The 25,402-nt window shown below is 35.1% G+C and overlaps 1 protein-coding gene across 1 annotated transcript in view; it reads left to right on the top strand.

Moving 5' to 3' along the window:
* LOC132558938 (ubiquitin carboxyl-terminal hydrolase 34-like) overlaps positions 1 to 24,705 on the top strand; it is a 46,832-nt gene extending 22,127 nt beyond the window's left edge. The window contains 45 exon segments of the mRNA XM_060223558.1: positions 90 to 214; positions 365 to 523; positions 675 to 785; positions 1,114 to 1,290; positions 1,383 to 1,566; positions 1,814 to 1,977; positions 2,495 to 2,560; positions 2,850 to 2,996; positions 4,538 to 4,594; positions 5,027 to 5,104; positions 5,414 to 5,508; positions 5,730 to 5,899; positions 6,162 to 6,336; positions 6,560 to 6,638; positions 6,771 to 6,824; positions 7,069 to 7,197; positions 7,420 to 7,484; positions 7,881 to 8,010; positions 8,275 to 8,421; positions 8,662 to 8,744; positions 8,991 to 9,069; positions 9,377 to 9,541; positions 9,776 to 9,976; positions 10,203 to 10,307; positions 10,645 to 10,689; positions 10,929 to 11,033; positions 11,445 to 11,592; positions 12,975 to 13,072; positions 13,282 to 13,314; positions 13,612 to 13,746; positions 14,198 to 14,281; positions 14,406 to 14,512; positions 14,794 to 14,971; positions 15,293 to 15,450; positions 15,787 to 15,865; positions 16,203 to 16,335; positions 16,646 to 16,759; positions 17,641 to 17,745; positions 18,216 to 18,337; positions 18,589 to 18,712; positions 19,071 to 19,150; positions 19,487 to 19,621; positions 20,209 to 20,346; positions 20,999 to 21,206; positions 21,392 to 24,705. Coding sequence (XP_060079541.1) covers positions 90 to 214; positions 365 to 523; positions 675 to 785; positions 1,114 to 1,290; positions 1,383 to 1,566; positions 1,814 to 1,977; positions 2,495 to 2,560; positions 2,850 to 2,996; positions 4,538 to 4,594; positions 5,027 to 5,104; positions 5,414 to 5,508; positions 5,730 to 5,899; positions 6,162 to 6,336; positions 6,560 to 6,638; positions 6,771 to 6,824; positions 7,069 to 7,197; positions 7,420 to 7,484; positions 7,881 to 8,010; positions 8,275 to 8,421; positions 8,662 to 8,744; positions 8,991 to 9,069; positions 9,377 to 9,541; positions 9,776 to 9,976; positions 10,203 to 10,307; positions 10,645 to 10,689; positions 10,929 to 11,033; positions 11,445 to 11,592; positions 12,975 to 13,072; positions 13,282 to 13,314; positions 13,612 to 13,746; positions 14,198 to 14,281; positions 14,406 to 14,512; positions 14,794 to 14,971; positions 15,293 to 15,450; positions 15,787 to 15,865; positions 16,203 to 16,335; positions 16,646 to 16,759; positions 17,641 to 17,745; positions 18,216 to 18,337; positions 18,589 to 18,712; positions 19,071 to 19,150; positions 19,487 to 19,621; positions 20,209 to 20,346; positions 20,999 to 21,206; positions 21,392 to 22,038 — 5,921 coding nt within the window. The 3' untranslated portion in view covers positions 22,039 to 24,705.
* The last annotated feature ends 697 nt before the right edge of the window (positions 24,706 to 25,402 follow it).

Raw genomic sequence — 25,402 nt, forward strand, 5'->3', positions numbered from 1 at the left:
TGCTATTGCAGCTGAATACAAATGAATATAGAAAAGATGATTCCTGTTTACTGAGGAACACATCCAGTATATGTTTATATTTATTTCAGTGGTGCACTACTCCTGGTTGTTTCTGGTGTCCTGGGCCTACTCCAGTGAAGAAGTCAAGCACGCATTGTGTTCAGCTCAGAACTTTGTGTCGTGGCTCCGTAGGCTTACACTGGATGCACCCGAGGTAAATATACACTTTAATATACAGTAATCTTTCCATCCTTTTCTTATCAGATGTTTTGGTTGATGAATTTATTTCAGTGTGGATTGGATCATAAATGATAAACAAAATGGCTGCAATATTATTTGACACTGGTATGATCATTTTTTACAGCCATTCGTGAGGCGCGAGGCATGCATGGGTCTGTACAGGTTGTGTCTTGGCCGCACTGCAGACAGTAAAACTGGTTACACACTTCTCATGCCAATGTTGTCTAGTCTACTCAGCTTCCTCAACGAAGCCCTTACTATCAAACCTCAGCGCAACTTTGATGTGAGTATGACCTACATAAATGCTCTTCATTTGCTTATGACTCTATGATATATTTTTTTTTAATACATTACCAGAAAAATGTATAAATGCAACAAAATCTGAAGGGTCATTCTTTATTTTACACTTGCACTTGAATTGTATTTTTCCACAGTTGGATGGGCTGAAGGAAAAGGAACCCCAGGGGCCAGGCTGTCGGGACTACTTCTGGCTTGTTTGTCGTTTTGTGGACAGCATTTCAAAGGAGGATGCAAAGTCTGATAAGGTACTGTTTACTAAAATGTGACTGAATATAAGATGCTGAATACTGGATAATTTCTGTTTCACAGATATAACTCAAGTCTTATTCTGCCCCTCTTTGTTCAATGAATTTTTTCAGAGTTGAAAAGGGTTAATCAAGAATAGAGATAAGAGTGATCTGTGACCTATATATAATTATGTTGGCAGGAAGCATGATCTGTATTGTTTTACTGTACACTGAATTATAGACACAGTACAGCAGATATGCTATTTAAAATGGTATTATTACATTAAACACTTTTCATACAAATGACATATATGATTAATTCTGTAATTATTGTGTTACTGTTCAGGATGAGATTGTCAACATCAACAACCTGGCAAAGGATGTGTCAAATCATATAATGGAACGCCAATACCTGGAGACCAGACAGGGGTTTGAGGAGGATGATGGAGTCATAGGACTTCTCAATTTGATGACTGCTATCATCAAACACAACCCTACATACAAACCATCGCCAGAGGGACAGGTAACCTCACTTAAACAAACATTTATTGTTTTACTCAATCAGTATGGAATTTCTTGTTGTGGGAATGTTGATGATGAATTGTTTCTTTACAGAGTTTCCTGGAAGAGGTGTTCTGGTTGCTGTTTGCTCTTCCTTCTCCTAGCAAGAGATTTCTGCCCAAGTGTAAGAGCCAGACAAGTCGTTCTTCAGCTTATGATCTGTTGGTAGAGTTTGTTAAAGGCAGTGTTGACAATTTTGGAATACTTCACAAACTGATGATGAAACAACACACGAAAGGTAAGCAAGATCAGTTTTAGGATGACTAATTTGGAAAACTCAAGTTGTGTATTTTGTTTTGGACAAAGATGGAGGGTGGAATTTCAGAGATTTTAAATTTGCTGTTGTTTCTGTGTTTGAAAAATTTCTTTGGCATAGGTATCGTTTTCTGTAGGTTTGAAGAAACTAGTGTTTTTCACATATTATTCAAATCAATAGATATACAAACATGGTTTATAAGATCAATGCTAAATGATTGTTGTTCCAGATGCCCACACCCCCTATCCCTGGGACTACTGGCCACATGAAGATGGGAGGTCCAAGTGTGGTTATGTAGGACTGACCAACCTTGGTGCTACTTGTTACATGGCCACCTGTATGCAGCACTTGTATATGTTACCACAGGCACGACAGTCTGTACTTCAGGCCATAGTAAGTACACAGAATCCTATCTGAACAAATCTTAAGGTTGTGTGTATATTATGTTTTAGATAAATTGACAACAATATCTGGCTATTATCCTTACAACTTGGAAATATTTTTTTTTGGAAACTTAGTCATGATATGATTGTTGACCAGTTTTGATATTTCTTTGTTTGGTTATATTAGAAGTAAATAAAAGACATGTACAGGCATTTACTTGACCATTGGATGTCATAGATCCTGTGTTTTAGGTCCAGACAGGGGAAGTGTAAAAGTGATCTTCCATATTCATTTGTGTTATCAAATAATAAAACAATGCATCATTTCTGTGGTTATTGTCAGAGTTAACCCAAATGTCCTCCCTATTCTAAACACTGAAGCTTCTGAATGTTATATGAATATTAAATAATAAACCTTGAACACATGGTTTATACTGGCCTTGAAAATCGCTCTAAATGTGACAGAACTTTGGTCTGAAGCATTTGTAAAGAATGTTAAAACATAGATACTTTTTATTATATTTCAGTGTTCAAAACATAACAAGTATGAAGGTACTATGTCAGAACTGAAGAAGATGTTTGCATACCTACAGGTAAAAACAAGGAGTTATTACTTCATGAAGTAAACTTACTACATATTGGCTAATTTAAGAAAAAGAGATTTCTACACTTAATTAGGAATGGATTTCAAAGCCATTGCTTTGTTAGTGTTCTCTTTCAAAAATAACTCTAATTAGTTTTATAAACAGAACACAAGTTCAAATGTGTGCATGCTTAATAAACACTTTTTTATCTATAGGCTTTGAGCCAGGAGTTACTTGAAGGCTCCATTCCTTTGTGATGAAATAAGATGAACGTATTTGTGTTTTATTTGTTCAAAAGGAGAGTGAGAGAAAGGCATACAACCCACGGAGTTTCTGTAAAACATACACTATGGACAAACAGCCTCTCAACACAGGGGAACAAAAGGACATGACGGAGTTCTTCACCGACCTCATTAGTAAATTGGAGGATATGTCACCAGAAATGGTAGGCTATTAGATATGTCACCAGGAATGGTAGACTGTTAGATTTGTCACCAGAAATGGTAGGCTATTAGATATGTCACCAGAAATGGTAGGCTGTTAGATATGTCACCAGAAATGGTAGGCTGTTAGATATGTCACCAGGAATGGTAGACTGTTAGATATGTCACCAGAAATGGTAGGCTGTTAGATATGTCACCAGGAATGGTAGGCTATTAGATATGTCACCAGGAATGGTAGGCTGTTAGATATGTCACCAGGAATGGTAGGCTGTTAGATATGTCACCAGGAATAGTAGACTTTAAGATATGTCACCAGGAATGGTAGGCTGTTAGATATGTCACCAGGAATGGTAGACTGTTAGATATGTCACCAGAAATGGTAGACTGTTAGATATGTCACCAGGAATGGTAGACTGTTAGATATGTCACCAGAAATGTTAGTCTGTTAGATATGTCACCAGGAATGTTAGGTTGTTAGATATGTCACCAGGAATGGTAGGCTGTTAGATATGTCACCAGAAATGGTAGGCTGTTAGATATGTCACCTGGAATGTTAGGCTGTTAGATATGTCACCAGGAATGGTAGACTGTTAGATATGTCACCAGGAATGGTAGACTGTTATATATGTCACCAGGAATGGTAGTCTGTTAGATATGTCACCAGAAATGGTAGGCTGTTAGATATGTCACCAGAAATGGTAGGCTGTAAGATATGTCACCAGGAATGGTAGGCTATTAGATTTGTCACCAGAAGTGGTAGGCTGTTAGATATGTCACCAGGAATGGTAGACTGTTAGATATGTCACCAGAAATGGTAGGCTGTTAGATATGTCACCAGGAATGGTAGGCTATTAGATATGTCACCTGGAATGGTAGGCTGTTAGATATGTCACCAGAAATGGTAGGCTGTTAGATATGTCACCAGGAATGGTAGGCTGTTAGATATGTCACCTGGAATGGTAGGCTGTTAGATATGTCACCAGGAATGGTAGACTGTTAGATATGTCACCAGGAATGGTAGACTGTTAGATATGTCACCAGGAATGGTGGACTGTTAGATATGTCACCAGGAATGGTAGACTGTTAGATATCTCACCTGGAATGGTAGGCTGTTAGATATGTCACCAGGAATGGTAGGCTGTTAGATATGTCACCAGGAATGGTAGACTGTTAGATATGTCACCAGGAATGGTAGGCTGTTAGATATGTCACCAGGAATGGTAGGCTGTTAGATATGTCACCAGGAATGGTAGGCTGTTAGATATGTCACCAGGAATGGTAGGCTGTTAGATATGTCAACAGAAATGAGAAGGATTTTAGATATGGAGTTATTCTAAGACATTACTAATCATGTTTAAATTTAAAATATTTAGGAGGAGGTTCCTAACAAAATCATCAGGGATGAATCAGTGATCAGTTATAAATATACAAACAATTTATAGAGTTGAATACTATTCTCAAGGACACAGTAAGATCAGATGTATGTATTTGGCTAATGTAAACTAGCGAGAAACTTAAAAAAAACATATTTTTGTGTATGCAGCACAAGCTTGTGAAGAGCCTGTTTGGTGGTATTCTGACTAACAACGTGGTGTCTCTGGTAAGTACTGCTCTAGATGTAGACTTATGATGTCATATTAGTTGCCATTACTCCTAAATGTTTAACATATCAATGTTTATGACTTTATAACTTGATGCTCTTGTGGAATATTTCAGGTTTGTTCATGTGATCATTATGTAGTTTCAAATTTCATATAGAATTTTAATTTCATGTCAATAAAACACCAGATGTAAGATGGTTACTTGTATGAAGCAATGCATTATATCCATGGTGATTGGTCTCCCCATATTGTGGTATATATTCAAAATAACCAGGCAATATACAGCCCTATTTATCTTCAGGAAATGCCTTAGTTTCAGGATAACAAGTTATATATATGTAAACATTGTAGACAATGTTTAAAACTAGATTGGTAAGGTTTGCAAATCATGTTCATACAGTACTATAGAATAATGTTTTGTGGATATCTAGGACTGTCCCCATGTCAGTAGGACTCTGGAAGAATTCTACACAGTCAGATGTCAAGTGACAGATATGAAAAACCTTTATGTAAGTATGACTTGAAAAAGAATAGCTTCCAATACTTTTTTCACAATACTGAATTTCTTAACTTACTTCATAATTTTTAACAGAGGATTTTATAGTAAACTTTATAAGGATTATTTCAGGTGAGTATTTTCTAATTTTATCATAAAGATCAACAAATTAATTACAAAACTTGACACGATTGAAGTTTGAAAAGGGGAAAGATTTTCAGATTTCGTAAGATTTCTGATTTTTTTTTTTATAAAATTTTGATTTTGTTCAAAACTTCTAATTTTGCTTTGTCAATGACACTAAGTGACCATGTATTAACAGGAATCATTAGATGAAGTGACAGTCAAGGACATGTTAGAGGGAGACAATATGTACACTTGCTCAAAATGCCAGAAGAAAGTGCGTGCAGAGAAACGGTAGGTAACAGTACAATGTAGTCCTGTTATGTCATTTCATAACAATAACATTGTTTTGCTGTGGATGAGATGTCTAGATGTTGTATAATAAGATCTCTGGATTCCAATTAAACAAAAAATGTTTATATGTGCTATATAATAAAATAATTTTCAGTTGAAATGCTATTAAAATTTGAAAAAAGTTAATTTGAATTAAATTTGTTATCTGTTTTACCAATTAGGGCTTGTTTCAAGAGGTTACCTAGGATACTGTGTTTCAACACAATGCGGTATACTTTCAATATGGTGACGATGATGAAGGAGAAAGTGAACACTCACTTTTCATTTCCATTGTGTTTGGATATGTCGCAGTACATGGAGAAAACTCTCATGGGACCAGACAAACTTAAAGGTATCACTTATTTTGTTGCATTGTTATAGGAAACCTTAAGACGTGATGTATACTAGTTCACTTTTGGGTTCATGAATTGTGATTTGATTTTTTGCACTAGTTTGATATTGGTTAATCGTTTGATTGTTGAGGGGAACACAACACATCAGCCCCTGATTACTGATTTCAAGTGCTAAGATATTAATTATCATAAAACAATTTGTAACGTGGAATAACCACACAGATGACTATAAGGTTCAGAGTGTATTAATTATACCAACAGTGGATGATGATGAAGATGAGCGACTACAGATGCTGGAGATGGAGGATGATGAAGATGAGGGTTATGATTACGAGTTGACAGGTGTGACAGTACACACAGGGACAGCTGATGGAGGCCACTATTATAGCTTCATACGTGACCGCATGCACACAACAGACAATGGCCAGGATAAATGGTGATTGTGTTTGATAGTTAAACAATCTATTGGTGTACCAACATTTATCAAATTTTTGTGTTCTTGTTTATGATTCAGGCCATTGCAGTGACAAATCTAAAAAGAAAACTTTGTATTAAGTTTTCAGTTTGATTAAAAAATATGTCTTTTAAGCTATTGAATTTAGAAAAAAAATTTGCTGTTTGCTTTTAAAAAATTTTAAGAGTTATTTTCTTTTCTGTAGGTACCTATTCAATGATGCAGAGGTGAAACCATTTGATCCAAGTCAGATCGCTACGGAGTGCTTTGGGGGAGAGATGACGGTAGGCTTGTAGTATTATTGATTGATTAATCTTACAATTGCTGTTAAAGATTTTATATGAGAAATTCTAGATAGCTATTTGGTTGTGATTTTCAGTTTCTGTCATTTCAAGTTATTGCTTTTTTCGTTTCAGAGTAAAACATATGATTCAGTGACTGACAAGTTCATGGACTTTTCCTTTGAAAAGGTAAATAATGATTAAATATCTTAAACGTTGCTGTAAAATAGTTGTTGGAAATCCAGGTGTATCAGGTTCTGGATAGCATGATATATTTGAATAAGAAATTAAATAAGAATGAGTTTATGTAAACAGGGACTTTTCTTTTGATGAACACAAGGTAAATTCAAAAATCCTGTGAGAGTCTGCAACAAATGTACATGATGATATGACCAATATTTCCTGAATTTAAGATGAAATGGTTTTCTTTCAGACTAATAGTGCTTATATGCTGTTCTATGAAAGATGTCCGATAAAGAAAGACAATGATGAACCTAAAAAGTTACTAGAAGTTGAACCTGTCCAAAAGTTCAATTTTGAACTTTCAAAGGAACTGGCTGAGGTATGTGTCGGGCACAAAAGATAGACAAAAACTCCTGATTTAAATTTGCAAATAGATGTTATTGAAATTTCAAATGACAGAAAACCTTCAGATAAAAAATTAACACATATTGATTTGATACACACAATTTTTTGCATCAAATAAATTAACACATTGATTTGACACACACAATTTTTTGCCACAAATATTCTACATTTTGCTGGATTGTTTCCTTTCTTAAAGTGGATTTGGCAGGACAACATGCAGTTCCTACAGGACAAGAACATATTTGAACACACCTATTTTGGGTAAGTGAAGTTCTCAACTGTCGTTTAAAGATATCAAATATCTTTGATAGTTGCTTTAACATGGATACACAAATTAGTGAGTGCTATAATTTGAATGATGGAATGAAATTAGGGTAAATAACTATTATCCTACAGGATAGGTTTTATTGATACAGAGTGCCACATTGAGAATTTTAATTATTCACAATAAGTATAATTTAAACGAGTTGACGATACAAGTGATACCTTGGATCAGGTAGATTTTTTGCTAGCCTAGTTGTAGTTCAAGGTTTACTGCAATTTTTGATTGCATACTGATATAACACTGGTACTAATATGTACTGAATACTGAATTCACATTCCTGGTATTATTCTATCTGTTCTTATTTGTGACTGCTTTACTGTGTTATTTAACAGGTTTATCTGGCAGATCTGTGGCTACATCCCTACAACCCTGTCTAAGGATCCACAGCTTCAGGTGTCTCTTAGAGCCTCACAGCTGAGTACTTCATTTGTCTTGGAGACCCTCATACATGCCAAGGAAAAGGTTAACTTTTTTCTTTAATGTATATGAGACCCATGAAAAAAATAGATTTACTAGATGAAGTTTGTAATGTGGCTGTGGTTAGATAACCAAAAAAAGATAAATTCTTACCTGTAAACATTAGTGTGTACCTAACTACTAAGTGAGTTGTAACCCTATTAATATTGATCGCCTAACTACAATTGGTCAATATTAGTGTCTGTCTAAGCACCAAGTGGGTTTTAACCCTATTGATATTGACTAAATAAAGCTTTTTATTGTCGCCAGCCAACCATGCTGCAGTGGATTGAGTTGTTGACGAAGCAGTTTAACACCTGTCCTTCAGCATGTGAGTGGTTCCTTGACCACATGGCCGAGAGTGACTGGTGGCCCCAACAGATCCTTATCAAGTGTCCAAACCAGATGGTGCGACAGGTAGGTGTTTGTCTCTCTTGTCTTTCTCCGACATCTTAAGTACAAGAACAGGAAGAGTTCACTTTTCTGGAAATCAGTCTGGTACTATGTCTGGTAATAAGTCGACCCAACATGTTTTTTCTAGGAAAACCCAAATTGTTTTGAAAAGTTTTGTTGTTTAAAAGGAATTTCTTGTAAACTTGTTACACATAATTGAAAAAACGTTTTTAAAATGTGTCAAGTGATTGTTGTTTTGACCAGATGTTCCAGCGACTGTTGATCCATGTAATATCGCAGTTACGGTCAGCACACATGGACTTATACCTACAGCCATTTATTGAAGGGTGAGTATTGGTTTAATGCAACATTTGAATACATTTTAACTTGAAAGTAATATCAGAAATAAGCATAATATTAACATAAACAAGTGTGAAAAACATTTCCTTGCCTAAATTTTGCACATTTCAAGAAAAAATATCAAACTTTCATAAATTGTCTCATTACTTTTAGTATTTGATAATTACAAACTTTAATTGTATGTGTGGATGTGTAACTCTTACATTGCCTTAATTTGTGATTCTCTACTTCAGTGATGACGGTGAGATAGATGTGTCTGAGCTAGGTACAAAATCCTGTGTAACAAGGTTCATTAAGAAGATGTTAACAATTGTAAGTGTAGGACGTGATATGGAAGATTGATAATGGTGGATCATATTCAAATGTTGTACTGGTGCTTGATGTGATTAAATCCTGTTTCAGTAAATCTTACTGTTCCTTATTCTGTTTAATCTTCATCTGATAACTTCGGAGCTGTCAACTTTGTAGTACCATATATACAGATGTTCTTGGTGCATTTCGGGGTTAAATTTGTTCATATAACTAGTTAACTATAAATGTATTTCAGATTGATCTTGGACCTGTCAGAGATATGATGCATAGTTTGTGATCTAATATGACATTCATCCCTTTTCATTAGATTGAACATGGTGTGCGTCCCCACAGCAAGTACCTGACAGAGTATTTTGCCTTCCTGTTGGAGTTTGCAAAGATGGGAGATGAAGAATGTTTTTTCCTCATCAACAGTAATGCCATCTCCACCATGATTGGCTTCTACATGGGACAGAAGGCCCAAGAGAACTATGTAAGAACTGCAATGAACTTCTGTTCTACATAAAAAAAAAATTTTTTTCATTTTATTTTCATTTTACTTTTTTAATATTTAGCGTGTTTGGTATCTGTATGTGTGTATTTTAAACACCTTTTATTGGTATTCAGGTGGAGATCCCATCAGATGACGAGGAGGATGAGGTGATCACTATCACTGATGTTTGTTACCTGTATGTGTGTATTTTAAACACCTTTTATTGGTATTCAGGTGGAGATCCCATCAGATGACGAGGAGGATGAGGTGATCACTATCACTGATGATAATTATAAGCCAATGTCACTGGAAAAGATGATCACACTGATAGCTTTACTGGTGGAGAAATCCCGCAGTGAGGACAACCAGCTTCACATTTCTGATAAAGACTATAACTCTGTCATTGGAGGAAAAGTGAGTAACTACCACCTTGCCGTATTTACAGTTCTGATGTGCAGGGAAAAAATCTTGTACACAATTAATTATACAATTCTGTTGCACATTTATCTATCTGTCGGAGAATAGACCTTGGGTACAATTCAGAACAGTACTACAACAAAAAGTAGCAGTTGCTACAGTAAGAACTTACAGAAATAAAAAGGGTTGCAAACACTTGGGTATCTGTGAGAAAAATTGTCAATTTTTTTCTCTGTTTTTTCAGGGATTCCCATTCATGTTCAACCAGATCAGGGACAATATCAATGTACGACAGACCTGTAACTTGATCTTCAGTCTTTGTCGCTGGAATGAGCAGCTAGCTGTAGCGGTATGTATCTTGCTCCATATATATTTATTATTGATATGGGGTTTCTCTGGTTCCAGACTTATCACAATGTCCTAATAAAATTGGGGATGTAACTGAAAGAAAAATCATGTCAGAAATGTAAACATTTGTAAGACAGTAAGAGATTAATGCATTCATGCTATGGGACTAGCCCTGATGTCTGGTCTCACACTGTATATTATGGAGAGAGATGCCCCTTGGTACCAAGACACTAAAACGTGAAAAATGTTTTAAAAATAGCAGAAGCAATGATGTTATGCTTTAGTTGAAATTCAGACTGAAAGTTGTGTTCAAAGGAAGTTCCTGCTGTTGTTTTCAGATTGTTACCATGGTATTTAGTGCTATAAAGAAACTTAGTATTGAGGTAAGTGGACTATTTCAAACTTCAGTTTCACACTATTTTTTGTGGTACCTATTTGACAAAAAGATTTGAATCATTATAATCTCTCACACATTATGAGAATATGCTTGTAAGAATAATAATTTTGAAATATGTCTAAAACTTTTCATGTTTTAAGAATAACATTAAATTCATGACCAGAAACGTGAACTTATATTAGAAAATATGAAAAGTTTCATGAGATCTATGTACATCTTTTGCAGCACTCGCAACCCTTCTTCAAATTGATGTCAATGCTTGTGGAATTTGGGGGAGGCCCTCCAGGATTACCTCCCTTTACACAGTATGTCCTACAGAGATTCTGGGAGGTCAGTAAAGATATGTTTTCATTGTAAATTCTAGTAATCCTAAATGATGTATATATGTGTGTATGTAGAAGTCACTTGTTTGCCCTTACATTAGCAGTAAATGACTGAATCTTTCTTCAGGAAGCTCCACAGATATTATTACTAAATGATAAGTAATGGAACTACACAATCCATTGCTTTATAGCTTTCTCATATTCCTACAAATCAATGGTACATGTTTATTATGATCATTCAATAGTACTTTATAGCTCACTATAGCATGAGATCAATAGCCAAATTAACACTTGTTCAAACATGAACATTTCACAGATTTCTTGTTAAATTCTATAGATGTGTTTCTCAATTAGTCTATATCCTTAATCATTGTGTTAGAGATGTCATCCTTTTCTGAGCTTCTGATCTTCATTACAGTTAACCAAGAGCTGTCCACAGCCATGTCTAGAGTGGATGTCGACCCAAGTAACCAGAAACAAACTGGCTAGTCACTGGCTCCTTAACCAGATGGAGAGTTGGGTGGAACCTTATTTAATAGCCAACAACAATGTTAGAGTCAGAAATGGTGAGTGGTGTAGAGAATGTGAGATGGGTATAAATCATTGTTAGAGTCAGAAATAGTGAGTGGTGTTGGGAATGTGAGCTTGGTACAAACCAGTGTTAGAGTCAGAAATGGTGTGTGGTGTTGGGAATATAAGCTGGGTACAAACCAGTGTTAGAATCAGAAATGGTGTGTGGTGTAGGGAATGTGAGCTGGGTACAAACCAGTGTTAGAGTCAGAAATAGTGAGTGGTGTAGGGAATGTGAGCTGGGTACAAACCAATGTTAGAGTCAGAAATGGTGAGTGGTGTAGGGAATGTGAGCTGGGTACAAACCAGTGTTAGAGTCAGAAATAGTGAGTGGTGTAGGGAATGTGAGCTGGGTACAAACCAATGTTTGAGTCAGAAATGGTGAGTGGTGTTGGGAATGTGAGCTGGGTACAAACCAGTGTTAAGAGTCAGAAATAGTGAGTAGTGTTGGGAATGTGAGCTGGGTACAAACCAGTGTTAGAGTCAGAAATGGTGAGTAGTGTTGGGAATGTGAGCTGGGTACAAACCAATGTTAGAGTCAGAAATGGTGAGTGGTGTTGGGAATGTGAGCTGGGTACAAACCAGTGTTAAGAGTCAGAAATAGTGAGTAGTGTTAGGAATGTGAGCTGGGTACAAACCAATGTTAGAGTCAGAAATGGTGAGTGGTGTTGGGAATGTGAGATGGGTACAAACCAGTGTTAAGAGTCAGAAATAGTGAGTGGTGTTGGGAATGTGAGCTGGGTACAAACCAGTGTTAGAGTCAGAAATGGTGAGTAGTGTAGGGAATGTGAGCTGGGTACAAACCAGTGTTAGAGTCAGAAATGGTGAGTAGTGTTGGGAATGTGAGCTGGGTACAAACCAGTGTTAGAGTCAGAAATAGTGAGTAGTGTTGGGAATGTGAGCTGGGTACAAACCAGTGTTAGAGTCAGAAATGGTGAGTAGTGTTGGGAATGTGAGCTGGGTACAAACCAGTGTTAGAGTCAGAAATGGTGAGTGGTGTTTGGGAATGTGAACAGGGTGTAAACATACAGTTAGGTTCTAACCAGTTGTATTTCAACATTTGTAATCATTGGTACTTGAGAACAAAGAAATCAGATAATATAATGGTGCTCTTTGTTCAAGCTGCTATACAATATCACATTGTAATTCTGGTCAATTTTAATATTCTCTTGTCTCCAGTCATATTTATGCATAATAATGAATAATTTTACATCCAGTGTAAAAAAATCCCATCATTTGATAATTTGGATCAACAGAAAATTTTACAATCATGTAATTCATTTGCAAAAAGAACCTAACATTGCAGTTAACATTGATAGATCACACATCAATAGAAATAATTTGTTTGATTGAAATGTTTTTGTTTTTTTCCTTGCAGCTACTGCATGTCTTCTTGTATCCTTAGTGCCAAGCAATCACTTTCGCCAAACATTTGTAGCCACACGTCGCATCCTCAGTCCACAAAAGGAAATATCAGTAAGACAAAGTTTCACTTTAAAAACATGCAGATATTGACAGATTTTCAAATGTTGATTTTGTGTACTCCACGTATTGTACAATGATAATGTTGGTTTTCATTCCCAAAGTCACAAGTATAAAGATTAAGTTTAGATTCATGGAAGTAATATGTGGTTATATTATTTTGTGTTTATCTCATTGATCGTTCCATTCTGTTTGTGTTTTAGATATCAACGGAGGGAATAATTGTATTACATCAGGTGAGATATGGCTGTTGATGTCCCGATCATTGATTATTGTAGAAAATTGATCAATCACACAACCTATTTCCCACACTAGTGTTAAACTGTTATGTATAATGAGTGTATGGTTAACTACATGTATCACAATGATCACAATGTTCAAATCACAAATAATGAATTCCAATAATTTGTTGATGTTTGGTTACAGAAAGTACAGAAATTGTTAATTACATGTTATTTCAAGCTTATTATTTCATAGATGTAGGCTTAACATTTCCATAATTGGATAGATCACAATGTTGTTGATTTTTTCAGATCTATACCCATTTGTTAAATCTCCTACAACGTGCCAAAGTGTACGCGGAATCTCAGAGCCACGGCACAACCAAACTGCTGAGTTACTTCACTGTACTGACCTACTGTCTCATCACTAGAGAGGAGAAACTCATGGTAGATATAATTTGCTGTAAAGTTTGAAGATAGATGAATGAAAATTCTCAGCCTACTATGTGTATACTTTTTTTTCTGTTGGGAATGATTTAAGCAAAATATAAAGTTGGAATCAACTATTAGTAAAAAGTTATGCTATCAAACCTTTTCATTGCCACTACAATATAACAGTTCAGGCACAGAATTTGGACAGACCTGCAATTCTGAAAACATACTCCAAAAGCATGGTTGTCTGAAAGCAAAACAAGATCAGTAGGTCCATTCTGATTTCTTATTGGAACAACTCTGGTCCCATTGTTCAAAGCAATAAGCAGAAAAAGTACTTAAATAGCAACATAAATATTCCTATCATTTGTGTCAGCATCCTGCTGTTTCAAACAGTTGATAGATCAGTTATAAAATTGATTGTGTGACAATCTTGAAGGCTGTTAAATGATGTTTCCTGTTTTAGTTCTCCAGTTACTTCGGTGACCTATGGCAGCTGTTTCAACCTCGGCTCTGTGAGCCACAGATTTCCATGCATCACAACAAACAGGTAAGAGTTCAGGCATTTCGCATGAAGCATCTAACCTGAAGAAATTGGTATTTTACAAACAGATTTAGTTCTTGCTTTTTAAGTAGTTACAATGTATCCATATATAAAATTTGCTCTTCCGCAGGCACTGCTGTACTTCTGGTATCAAGTTTGTCAAGATTGTCCCGAGAACATCAAACTCATTGTCACCAACCCCCATGTGTGTAAGCAGATAGCCTACAACTACATCCTGTAAGTAATAGTAGTTCATTTGTACTAAATATCTGAGTTTCTGTGTAGATTCTGTCATTTTGATTAATATCTATGAAAAATTTTATTTGGTTTTCCTTGTTACGTGATGTGAGATATGACCAGTAAAAATAAACCATAGAGATAAACCAATTTGTGCTTGATTTTAGAGTTTATAACTGATGAATCTACATTCTGAGATTGACCAGTTTTTTACTTGTTGACTAAAATTGATTGTGTTGTAATAGTAGGAATTTATGATTTATTTGCGGTTTGGCCCACAGAGCGGACCATGAAGATCAGGAGGTTGTCATGTTTAACAGGATCATGTTGCCATCCTACTATGGCCTGCTGAGGATGTGTTGTCAACAATCACGCTCCTTCACTCGAACTCTAGCCCAACACCAGAACATCCAGTGGGCCTTCAAAAACATATCACCATACCCTGCCCAATACACACTGGTCAGTAACCAGGCTAGGATAAGTATAAGTACAGTCTCATAATTACTCCTCGCATGGATATCATTACAGAAAATCTACTAAAGTCTCTTAACCAGTAATACTTTGTTCAATTTGACAATGTTGAATATCAGTGTTTTCTTTGAAGATTAATTCCCAACTGATCCACAAAAAGCTAGTTGTGAACGAAAACATAGTGATGAACAATCTCCAGGAGGAGAAAGCTATCCAGGATCCAACATTCATTAATCATGTGTGTGTAAATCTTTCCCTGTCTTAATTTTGTTAAATCACTAAAGAATAGTATGTTTGGTTATATTACAGGCTGTTGAGGAACTGTTTAAGATCATGAAGATGATGGCAACAAAATACCAAGACAGCTCTGAAGATGAAATCCGCTCCGTCAATCTCTTTAAACGCAACATGATGCAAATGTTCCTCAACTTTCTAGACGCACGCTCTATGTGGCAGACACTCATCAGGTGAGCGATACTTTCATGATGACGAGCTAAGCACATATGAAAAATAATCTATGCTTTACAAAGAAATCATATCAGTTTTGGTGGTACACATGTATAAATGTTGTACTGCCAAAATTTGTCTCATGAAAGATGGGGTTATAAAGAAACTTCAGGTATCAAAATAACGTTATTTAAAGATTTTGTATTGTACACATAATTGGTAATTTAAAGACCAATACATTCAAGAAAACTGTTTTTTCGTGTACCACGTGACATACACTCACATTTGTGAGAAGTAACAAAATGTTATTGATGAGTATAACAACAAATTCAAATATTGTATTGTTTACTTTATAGTGCATTGAAGGTTTTGATAGACACAACTGACGATAGACTGTTGCTGATATACCAACAGGGTCTCCAAATGATCACAGAGGTAAACTCACATGTTACATGATATAATCTACAAGTTACCATATATTGACGTTGGTTTACCATGAAACATATGGGGATAAAGAATGTAAGGTTGCATCTATGTATACATATATAACTATAAAAATTGTCCATACCTACGTAGTTAACTTGTGCAGATTGAAATAGAAAACTTAATATGAAATATAAATATGGTACTTTCTTCTGAATTATGGTAAAAAATTTGTTTATCAAATAGACATATTAAGGCAGAATTTTAAAGATTTATTCAATAAATATTTGTACAAAAACACAGCTGTCATTTAGTGATCTTTTCTTTAGTTTGATTTTCTTATTTACAGGCTTTCAACACGCTACATGTGATGTACCATGAGGCAACAGCATGTCATGTGACTGGTGATATTGTTGACCTTCTCTCCATTCTTCTACCTGTCCTCAAGGTGGCAAGACACTTCCATGAAAAGAAAGGTAACTGCTTTATTGCTTGTCTGCTTACTGTCACAGCAGACAGTCTCCAGATTAGACTGTAATTGTATGTATTTGTATGTGTGGTATAGCTTATTTATCAATGGATCTTGGGTCTTCATGGGTAATGAATGAATATTAGCAGAGCTACATCAAGTTTGAATTTCAGACACACAAGGTAAATCTTTTCAGACTGATGTTTTAAACAAATCCAAGTTTCGTTGAAAACTAAATGCCTGCCACAACCCCACCACCAAAATGGGAGGGACATGATGAAAGAGAATTATGATGCATATATCTTTTATTTTAGGTTCTACAGCTGCTGATGTGAACACAGTACTACAGAGTTGGAAAGACAGGATGGAGTTTGTGAAGAAATTACTCACACTTCTAAACTCCTATACACCACCAGAGATACGCCATATCTCAATAGGTAGGAGCTGTTCTGTATTCAAGATCAGAAGGATAGGAAAGATTGGAAACGATACTGTATAAATAAAGCTTCTTGACAGTTGTTGATTTACGACGATTGGAAAAAATGTAACTGTTCAGTGTCATTTTGAATTTCATCAAAAATTTCCTGACAGTCTAACTTAGTTTAGATTAGTGAATTATACATTTTGGGCAGATTGTTCAGAATTTAAAGTGTCCTTTTTAGTGATATAATTTATTAGATATGATCACCATATAGGAGTGTATTATACACCTGATCCAGATTTACTACTTTCACTTTACAAGGTTGATCGCTACTTTCACTTTACAAGGTTGATCACTACTTTCACTTTACAGGGTTGATCACTACTTTCACTTTACAAGGTTGATCACTACTTTCACTTTACAAGGTTGATCACTACTTTCACTTTACAGGGTTGATCACTACTTTCACTTTACAAGGTTGATCACTACTTTCACTTTACAAGGTTGATCACTACTTTCACTTTACAAGGTTGATCACTACTTTCACTTTACAAGGTTGATCACTACTTTCACATTACAAGGTTGATCACTACTTTCACTTTACAGGGTTGATCACTTCTTTCACTTCACAGGGTTGATCACTACTTTCACTTCACAGGGTTGATCACTTCTTTCACTTCACAGGGTTGATCACTACTTTCACTTCACAGGGTTGATCACTACTTTCACTTCACAGGGTTGATCACTACTTTCACTTCACAGGGTTGATCACTACTTTCACTTCACAGGGTTGATCACTACTTTCACATTACAGGGTTGATCTTTACAAGTCACCAGTCTAGTTTGTGGTAATGTGAAATTGCTCACATTTGACATGAATGATATTTTTGTTGACAGAGGTATTGCGAGAGATGATCCTGACATTCCAGAGCGAGTGTGTCCATACAGTTGTCCCAATTCTTACCCAGGCACATGTGGCCTTCCAGGAGAGTAATCTTCCAAGTATGTTTCTCAATAAATTTAGCAAGCTAGTTCAGATGTTTTTGTTAAATCTTAAATTATCCTGTCCTGGAAAAAGGCATTGCTTTCTTAAGCAGATTTAAGAAAATCCCATGTACAATAATGCAGCCTTTGCTACAAGTGTCCACATATCACCTTACCACAAAAAACAAATTTGGTTTCTACTTAAAGGGATTTGGAAAACCAAAGTGTAAATATCTACAACAGACAACTTATATGAACCATCAGCTTCAGTGATAAAATTTGAATTGTTAAAATTCTTATTTGTGTGAGTTGATGTATTCTCTTCTGTCGAAAAAGGATAGATGCCAGCTGTTTAAATTTTACAGATGAAAAAAATTTAACTTGTATAAATTGGTATTGCATAGTTGAAATAATATCGAAGTTGTAGACTGATTTTAGTAGGGAACTTTTGGATACTTTTATGTATTGAAATACTTTTATATTCACAGTGACAATGGGTCCATATTTCCCTCGGAGAGGACAGAAACCGATAGGTCCAAAGTCCAATATCCGACCACCACGACCCCAGTTCAACATGATGTTGCACTCCAGCCAGATAGAAGCTACAAAAGTAAAATTTTATGACAATAACATCTTCAAAATTAACTCAGAAAAGAACATTTACATGTATTAGAACTGTTCCCTGAATATTTGTCAAAATTTTGAGTGAAATATGCTGAGAAAGATCACGTATGTAGTGCATATTTTTCTTGTTACCAATTGATGTACACTATTTAATTTACTTTTGTCTTGGACTGCCTAATCATCAAAAATTTATTAATCTTGTAACAACCCTGAGTGAAATAGGATTATCTGTTTCAGGGAGTGGATGATATATATGACAACGCACTGTTGGATTTCTTTTCTCCTTATCATGCCCTGGTAGATCTTCTATGTCGTGTTGCTGTCAATCATCAGAGCCTCAATGAGGCAATTATCAATCTTAGTAAGTATGAGTTTTGTAGCCAGAAAGAAAGTTTCAAACAGTTATGTTTTTTATATTCAAAGCCTGTCTGTAGGTGACCAATACATCTGTTTCTGGTTTTCTAGGCTTTCGATTCATAATGAAACGGTGATTTATATGCATCTTAAAATGTCACGACATTTTCTACCAATAAAAAATGATAAATAATTGAATATTCCCTATAAATAGCATGTAAAATTTCCCAGTTAAATGGGACAATTTGGAAAAGTATCTGTCATTTGCTTATGTTGACTTCATAGGTAAATTAATCCCTAATGAAGGCTTGCTTGTGTTGATTAAGGGATGTCTGCTATACAATCTACATTTTGTATAATTACAGGTGCAATGGTTGCTATAGAAGGAGTTCCTTTACACTCTCCATACTTTGCCAAGTTGTGGTACGAGATTTATCATTCAGAGGTGTGTATTTCACTTTCCATGGTTCCAAAATAATCAGTAAAGAAAAAAAAAAGCCAAAAAACCACTCCAGTATTCTATTACTATGAATATGCAAAACAATATTTTACATATGTAGAAACTTTAAAACAGACACGAAAATGAAATTTTTGACACTTTCAGTTTACTTAAAAAATATTTGGGAAACTTACGTGATAACAAAAAGATAACTACATAGGTTCCACCTAGATGGTATTTTGAATCTTAGATATGTGAACTACTAATGCTACTTATGAATTTACTATATCCATAACTTAAGTAAGTTCTAAACAACATTAACTGTAGGTGATTTGTTTACAGGTGGACAGAAACTGTATCAGTATCCTGTGTAATAGTAACATATTTATTGAGTATGTAGACTCAGTGCTACTGGATGAACGACTGTCACTCAGCAATCACAACATTTACCAGTTTCTGTGCAATTTCTTTCCTAAGGTTTGTATATTTATTCTGTCAACAGTTCTCTAGACTGCAAAAGTAGCATGTTCTTTTGTGTCTCTAGTAGTGATTGTTGATTAACATTAATTTATAATCACATCTTCATTATGCCAGTGTTAAATGATATGAACAAGTTTGCATTTTGGAGCATGGACTAAAGGGTCACTATTATAGGAATACTTTGCTGCCCTGCTTTGAGGGAATGTCATGGGGTCAAATGAGAATGATGAATGTTTAAGGAACAGGTCAATGGTTTTGATGTTTTGATTCTTTGGAATTTTATTGAGTGTATTTATTCAATACTTTTAACCACATTCAAAGGCTTTTGTCAAATATGTTAAAAGCTTTCAAGGTCTTGCATCAGATGTGTTACAAATGTATGGGAGCTGAGAAACAATCTGAGTTTGCATTATAGGAAACATAAATATTATGTTTGTTGTTAAACCTTTTTTAATTGTGTTAAAACAGCAATGTTAAAACAAGAAACAAACTGAGCCTAGAAAGATGTTCTTATCTGGCCAAGCTGTTAATGTATTCCATGTTCTCAACGTTTTCACCCTCGAATTTTTCGTACTTTGTTTCAGGTGTTCCAACAAGTATTAAACGATCAAGGGAGGTCACTTTTAGACAGTCTAGTGGCATCAGTGACAGCTGAAAAAGCTGCTGCAGAGAATATCAGATCAGAGAGAGATTTCCTGAATATTTGCTATAGAATTAATGGGGTAAGTACAATTGATAGGTATGGCATTATCTAAATCCTATGAATTGCATAGAGTAGTTTCATGATTCCAGATATGTTGCATCATTAGAAACCCCGAAGGTAATGGGTAATTTAGCCTTGCAAAGTTGTTTGGTTAACTTCCAAACAAATTTGTGGTTGTCCATTTTGCAGATTTTCCAATTTTTTTTTTCTTTTAAATTTTCAAAATGGAAATTAAAATATTTTTGGATTGTTTTGGAACAGATTCTGACCATAGAATTTAAAGTACATGATTTAAAGTTGGTATTCAGATATTTATGTTTATATGTCATTAAAAAAACCTATAGAGTCTTCTTATTCCATACCCTGGGACATGAGGATGTTTTATTCTTCATTCTATCGTATAACATTCAATGAAGAAGATCAAGTAACCAATGTCACCTGACTTTATTGTAAGAAGGTTAACATAAGTGAATTTCATTTTAACAGGGGTTAATGTATATGCTCTAATGATAATATAATTCGATTAGATATATTGATAAGCTTTAGTGCTTTTTGATGATTATAGAAATTACACTTTTCTGGAAAAAAAAACAAAAAAAAACAAATTCAAAAAGTAACAATATTCAATTGGAATAAGTGATTCATGTGAAAAAATGGTCTTTTGTTCCCAGGACCTGCGTACCATGCTTCTGATATTCTCAGTACAGCCCCCAAAGCAGCTGAACTCTCTCTTGGTGGATAGTCTACAGTACATCCTCCAAGTGTGTCGTCAACATCAGCACCAACGTGCAGCTGACACCTCACAGCGACCTATGGCCCGTAAGCGGTCAGGTTCACCAGGTGATAGTGGGGAGGAGGAGACAACTGAAGAAGCATCAGGTAAGAAAACAGAGTTAGAAAATTGTATAAACAAACACTTCAAAATTTATATACTTTCATGATCATATTATGATCATAATGATGATAATGAAAGACCACACGTAAATGTGACAGTTTTAGTACTTACTGCTAAAAGCTATCAAATATCTCTTTTCTTGTTACAATAAAAAATTCTTCATTTTCAGGTGAAACCTCAGCAAAGAAACAAAAATTATCCAGTGAAGTGTCTGATGAATTGGTTAAGAATGCAGTTGAATCCGAGAAATCCACAGCAGCTACATCTAAAGAGGATCCAAGTGATGATAAGGTAGAGAGCAAACCATCCAATCAAAATGTCATCTCTGAGGGTACTGACCAATCAAAGTCAGATTCTAGTCAAGTGGACTCAGCAGAGAAAGATATGTCAGAGTCCTGCTGTGAGGGCAGCACGACTAAGGAAGACAGTGACCAGGATTCTGATGTGGTGATTGTGATCCCGGCAGAGGATGACAAACCCGGTGTGGACAGTAAGTCAGAGGTTGAAGGCCAATCCAACACTGACAAAAAAACTAGTGTAGAAACTACATTGGAAACAGAGGAGACCAAGGTTCCAGAAGAGAAATCTGGGGAAAATGAGGTTCAGTCTAAGGACGAGACAATAAAGGAGAGTGATGAACCAGAGCCTGGCCCTTCTAGTCACTGTCGTAATGACAGTCAAGAACACTCTAGTGGTGAGTCTCGACAAAGTTCCAGTGATGAAATGCCCCGGTCGCGAGAGCGGCCAACCATTGTGGACTACGTTGCCAAGCATATAGAGCATATAATTTGTTCTTATGGAAAAGCATTGAAGTAACTATAGGGCCAATTGTTGAAGTCTTTCTTACTATCCTCATAGCATTACAGTGTGCTGTTGTTTAGTATACGAAGCTATGATTATTGTTTTCTTTTTAATGAAGATGCTATGTTAAGCTATTTTTTTCTCCCAATGGAGAAGTATGTTTACTAGTGAATCAGTAGGCTTAACTCTGAGCTTAGCATTATGTGATGTCAGCAACTATTACTTGAGATGTGTTTGAATTGTTAGTGAGATCAAGTGTTTTTGTTAGTGGGCGTGAGTTGGTGTGAATTGACTGTCCTCAAAAGTCACTATTAGATTTGTAAAGCATACACTGCCAGGCTTATCAGCTAGAGTTTGTGATTCAAGGTTGTGATTTACCACCAGCTATAAGTGTTTGTCACTGAGCCATTTGCTATGTATTTCTAGGTAAATTTCCAGCATTTATTTTTTTGTTTCTCTGATGATGTAATCAGGCGTGAGTATTTAATGGGTGAATCATATGTTTAACATTTTAATTTCAGTCAGACTTGAGATTAATCCTTTTAGCAGTATTATTAAGTGATTGAAATTGAAATTAGATCTACATCTGTTACTTTGACTGCCATTTAATTGACTTCCCAATAGATATTTAAGTATAAAGTAAATTTTCATTTTCAATTAATTTCACTTTAATTGGACCAATCACACTTCTTTCATTTATGGCATCCAAGAAAGTTCAACCAGTTTTGCTGAATTTGTTGATCAAATGGCAAGAGGTTTGTTGGTGTGATTTTTTTTCTAACAAGTCCAGTCAAAGGTATTCCAAACCTGACATTGTATTTACATTACCCAAGGTTGAGAAAACAAAGTAAACTTCTTCCTCCTTCAGTATCAGAGGAGTCAATGAAGATGGTAAAGAATGAAAATAAACAAGTTTGGACTGTTACACCCACACTGGAAAATTATGTGACCTTTGAATTTGACCTCCAATGAAATATCAAGTGCCCTGTACCAGACGATATTTATAATGTTTACAAGATTTTTCTGAAACAATGAAATGTATTCACTGAATTTCAGCCTACTAATAAACTTGTTCCCTATTCAACCAAGTCACAAATCCTTACTTTGATATATGGATTCATTGACAAATTAATTACTGCATATAACACCTTCCTGATTGGGAAGGATGATAAATCATCAAAAATAACTCACCAATAAATATTGATATTGAATTATTTTGACGTCTTCTTTCAACTGTAATAATTGTTTCAGAAAATTTTCCTAAAAAACTCTCAAGTCCAGAAGGATGATTGGCTATTACAGTTTTTCCTAAATTTTCTAAAGCGGCATTTGTGTAGAAAGTTCTGATACTGATTGGGCTTTTTATTTTTGTCGATTTCAAAGCATATTTGTATTTAAAAATATATGTATGGAAAGTTCTGAAATTGATTGGATTTTTTTTTTACTTTTGTTGACTTGAAACATGCATGTATTTTAAAAAATTTATCTATAGAAAGTTCCGATATTGAACAGACTTTTTGATTTTTGTCGGGAATCAGTGAAAAGGTTGGTGTCTGTAATCTTCCTTGAGCTTACATTTACTAAGTGCTCTTTCTAGTCAAACTTTTTGATGAGGTTGTCATCACCTGTTCAAGACAAATACAAATGAATGGGATAAGCTGTTCTGTTGTTAGTAATTACTTTTGCTGCATAATCTGTTACAATACTGCATTTTGTGAGATGTTTCTGAAAGATGTTACGGTAAATAGAAGATACCTGCTGTATTTATCTTGCAATTAAAGCTAATGTTTGATAATAAACCCATCCATGTGTTATACAGAAGATGCTGTTTCATTGTTCTGTAATGAGCCCTGGCCTGGAATCTGAGGTTATATGTTGTCTTATTGCAGGAGAATACTATGTTATAAAGTAACACTGTGATGAATAGAATATTATCTGAAAGCAAGTACACATAACATAAAAATATGATACTGCTTTACATGTACAGTATCAGAATGTGATTGTTATATTTTGCTATGATTGTGCACTCTCCAGATCTCGTTTTTGAATGTTTCATTGCATGACATAGTCCATAATCAGTGCTGCCCATGATTTTCACATCCTACCACCAAGTGGTTCATATCTTTTTGGCTCCATACTGGTTCACATCTGTTTGTGTTCAGAGAAGCAATATGACTTGCCATGAGAAAGCATCTGGTTTATCAAGGAAAATAATCCTGTAATCAGTCTGTTGAATGTGTAATTGTAAATTTTACCATGACTTTTGAAATTTTACACTGAATCAATCATCTGATCACTGATCTTTGTGCTTTAGGCTTATTGTCAGTTTAATCAGATTACACGTGGAGGACATTTTGTTTTGAAGCTTCTTAAAAGTATTGGACCAGTATCCCTTGTCATGGCTTGTCAAAATCTGGTGACTTCTAGATAGATGTGTGATGTGTGGAGCTCTTCCGACATCTGAATACAGCTATTCATTAGTATTGTGATGTTGTGAGCAGAGAAATTTGTTCTATGTGGTATGTATGTTATGTACCAAAGAAATTTGATCCTTGACCAAAATGCATTCTGTATATGTATGATATTTTGTGTTTTTATTTATGACTGTCACCGAACTTGCTTCCATACTTAATGTGCTGATAATTCATATAGAAATAATGACATCTTTTTGAACAAATGATTAAAAAGTCATCAGTATTTTAATATTTGAGTTTTGTTTTATCTGCATGGAAGGTTTAATATTGTATTAAGAAAAAAGTAATCAGATAATGTTTAGCTCTGTAGGTATTCTTGTTCTGTCTTATGAGTAAGTTTGCAAGAATAAATGATATTGATTAAGATGTACATTCACAGTCATGAAGAAAAAGATTTTTAGCCTTCTATCATATACAGATGAAGCTTGTTAACTTGAAGTCATATTACTCAAAGACCTTGTATAATTGTATTTTGTTGGCCCTGGCCAAAGTTCACACTAAACGTTCAAACTTACTTAAATTGAATACTTGGATAACTTTAAAATTTCCCATGGTCCTGCAGACTTTTAGATACGGACATTTGACTGTAATGAGCTTTTCAGTCCAGTCAACACTTTGTTAATCTACCATCATTAGACAATGTCCTTTTATATCACTTTTTCTCTGTCCCATCTGTCTTTAAATCCCTTTGTTACTACTATTTCATCAGAATTCATAAAGGATTTCCATTAACCTGCATGGAAATATTCAACATTGTTTTACATGTAACATTTTGAGCATGATATTATATTCTAGATGGCCATCAACAGCCATATTAACCATTGTGAGTAGTTCACACAGTTTAACCAGTAGTATAAATCAAACACAGTGATTCACTTGAGTAATGCAGGTTGGAACTGCCCATC

Source organism: Ylistrum balloti, unplaced genomic scaffold, assembly GCF_031769215.1.
Source record: "Ylistrum balloti isolate Yb309-2 unplaced genomic scaffold, AGI_CSIRO_Ybal_v1 Utg370840, whole genome shotgun sequence".
Taxonomy (NCBI): Eukaryota; Metazoa; Mollusca; class Bivalvia; order Pectinida; family Pectinidae; genus Ylistrum; species Ylistrum balloti.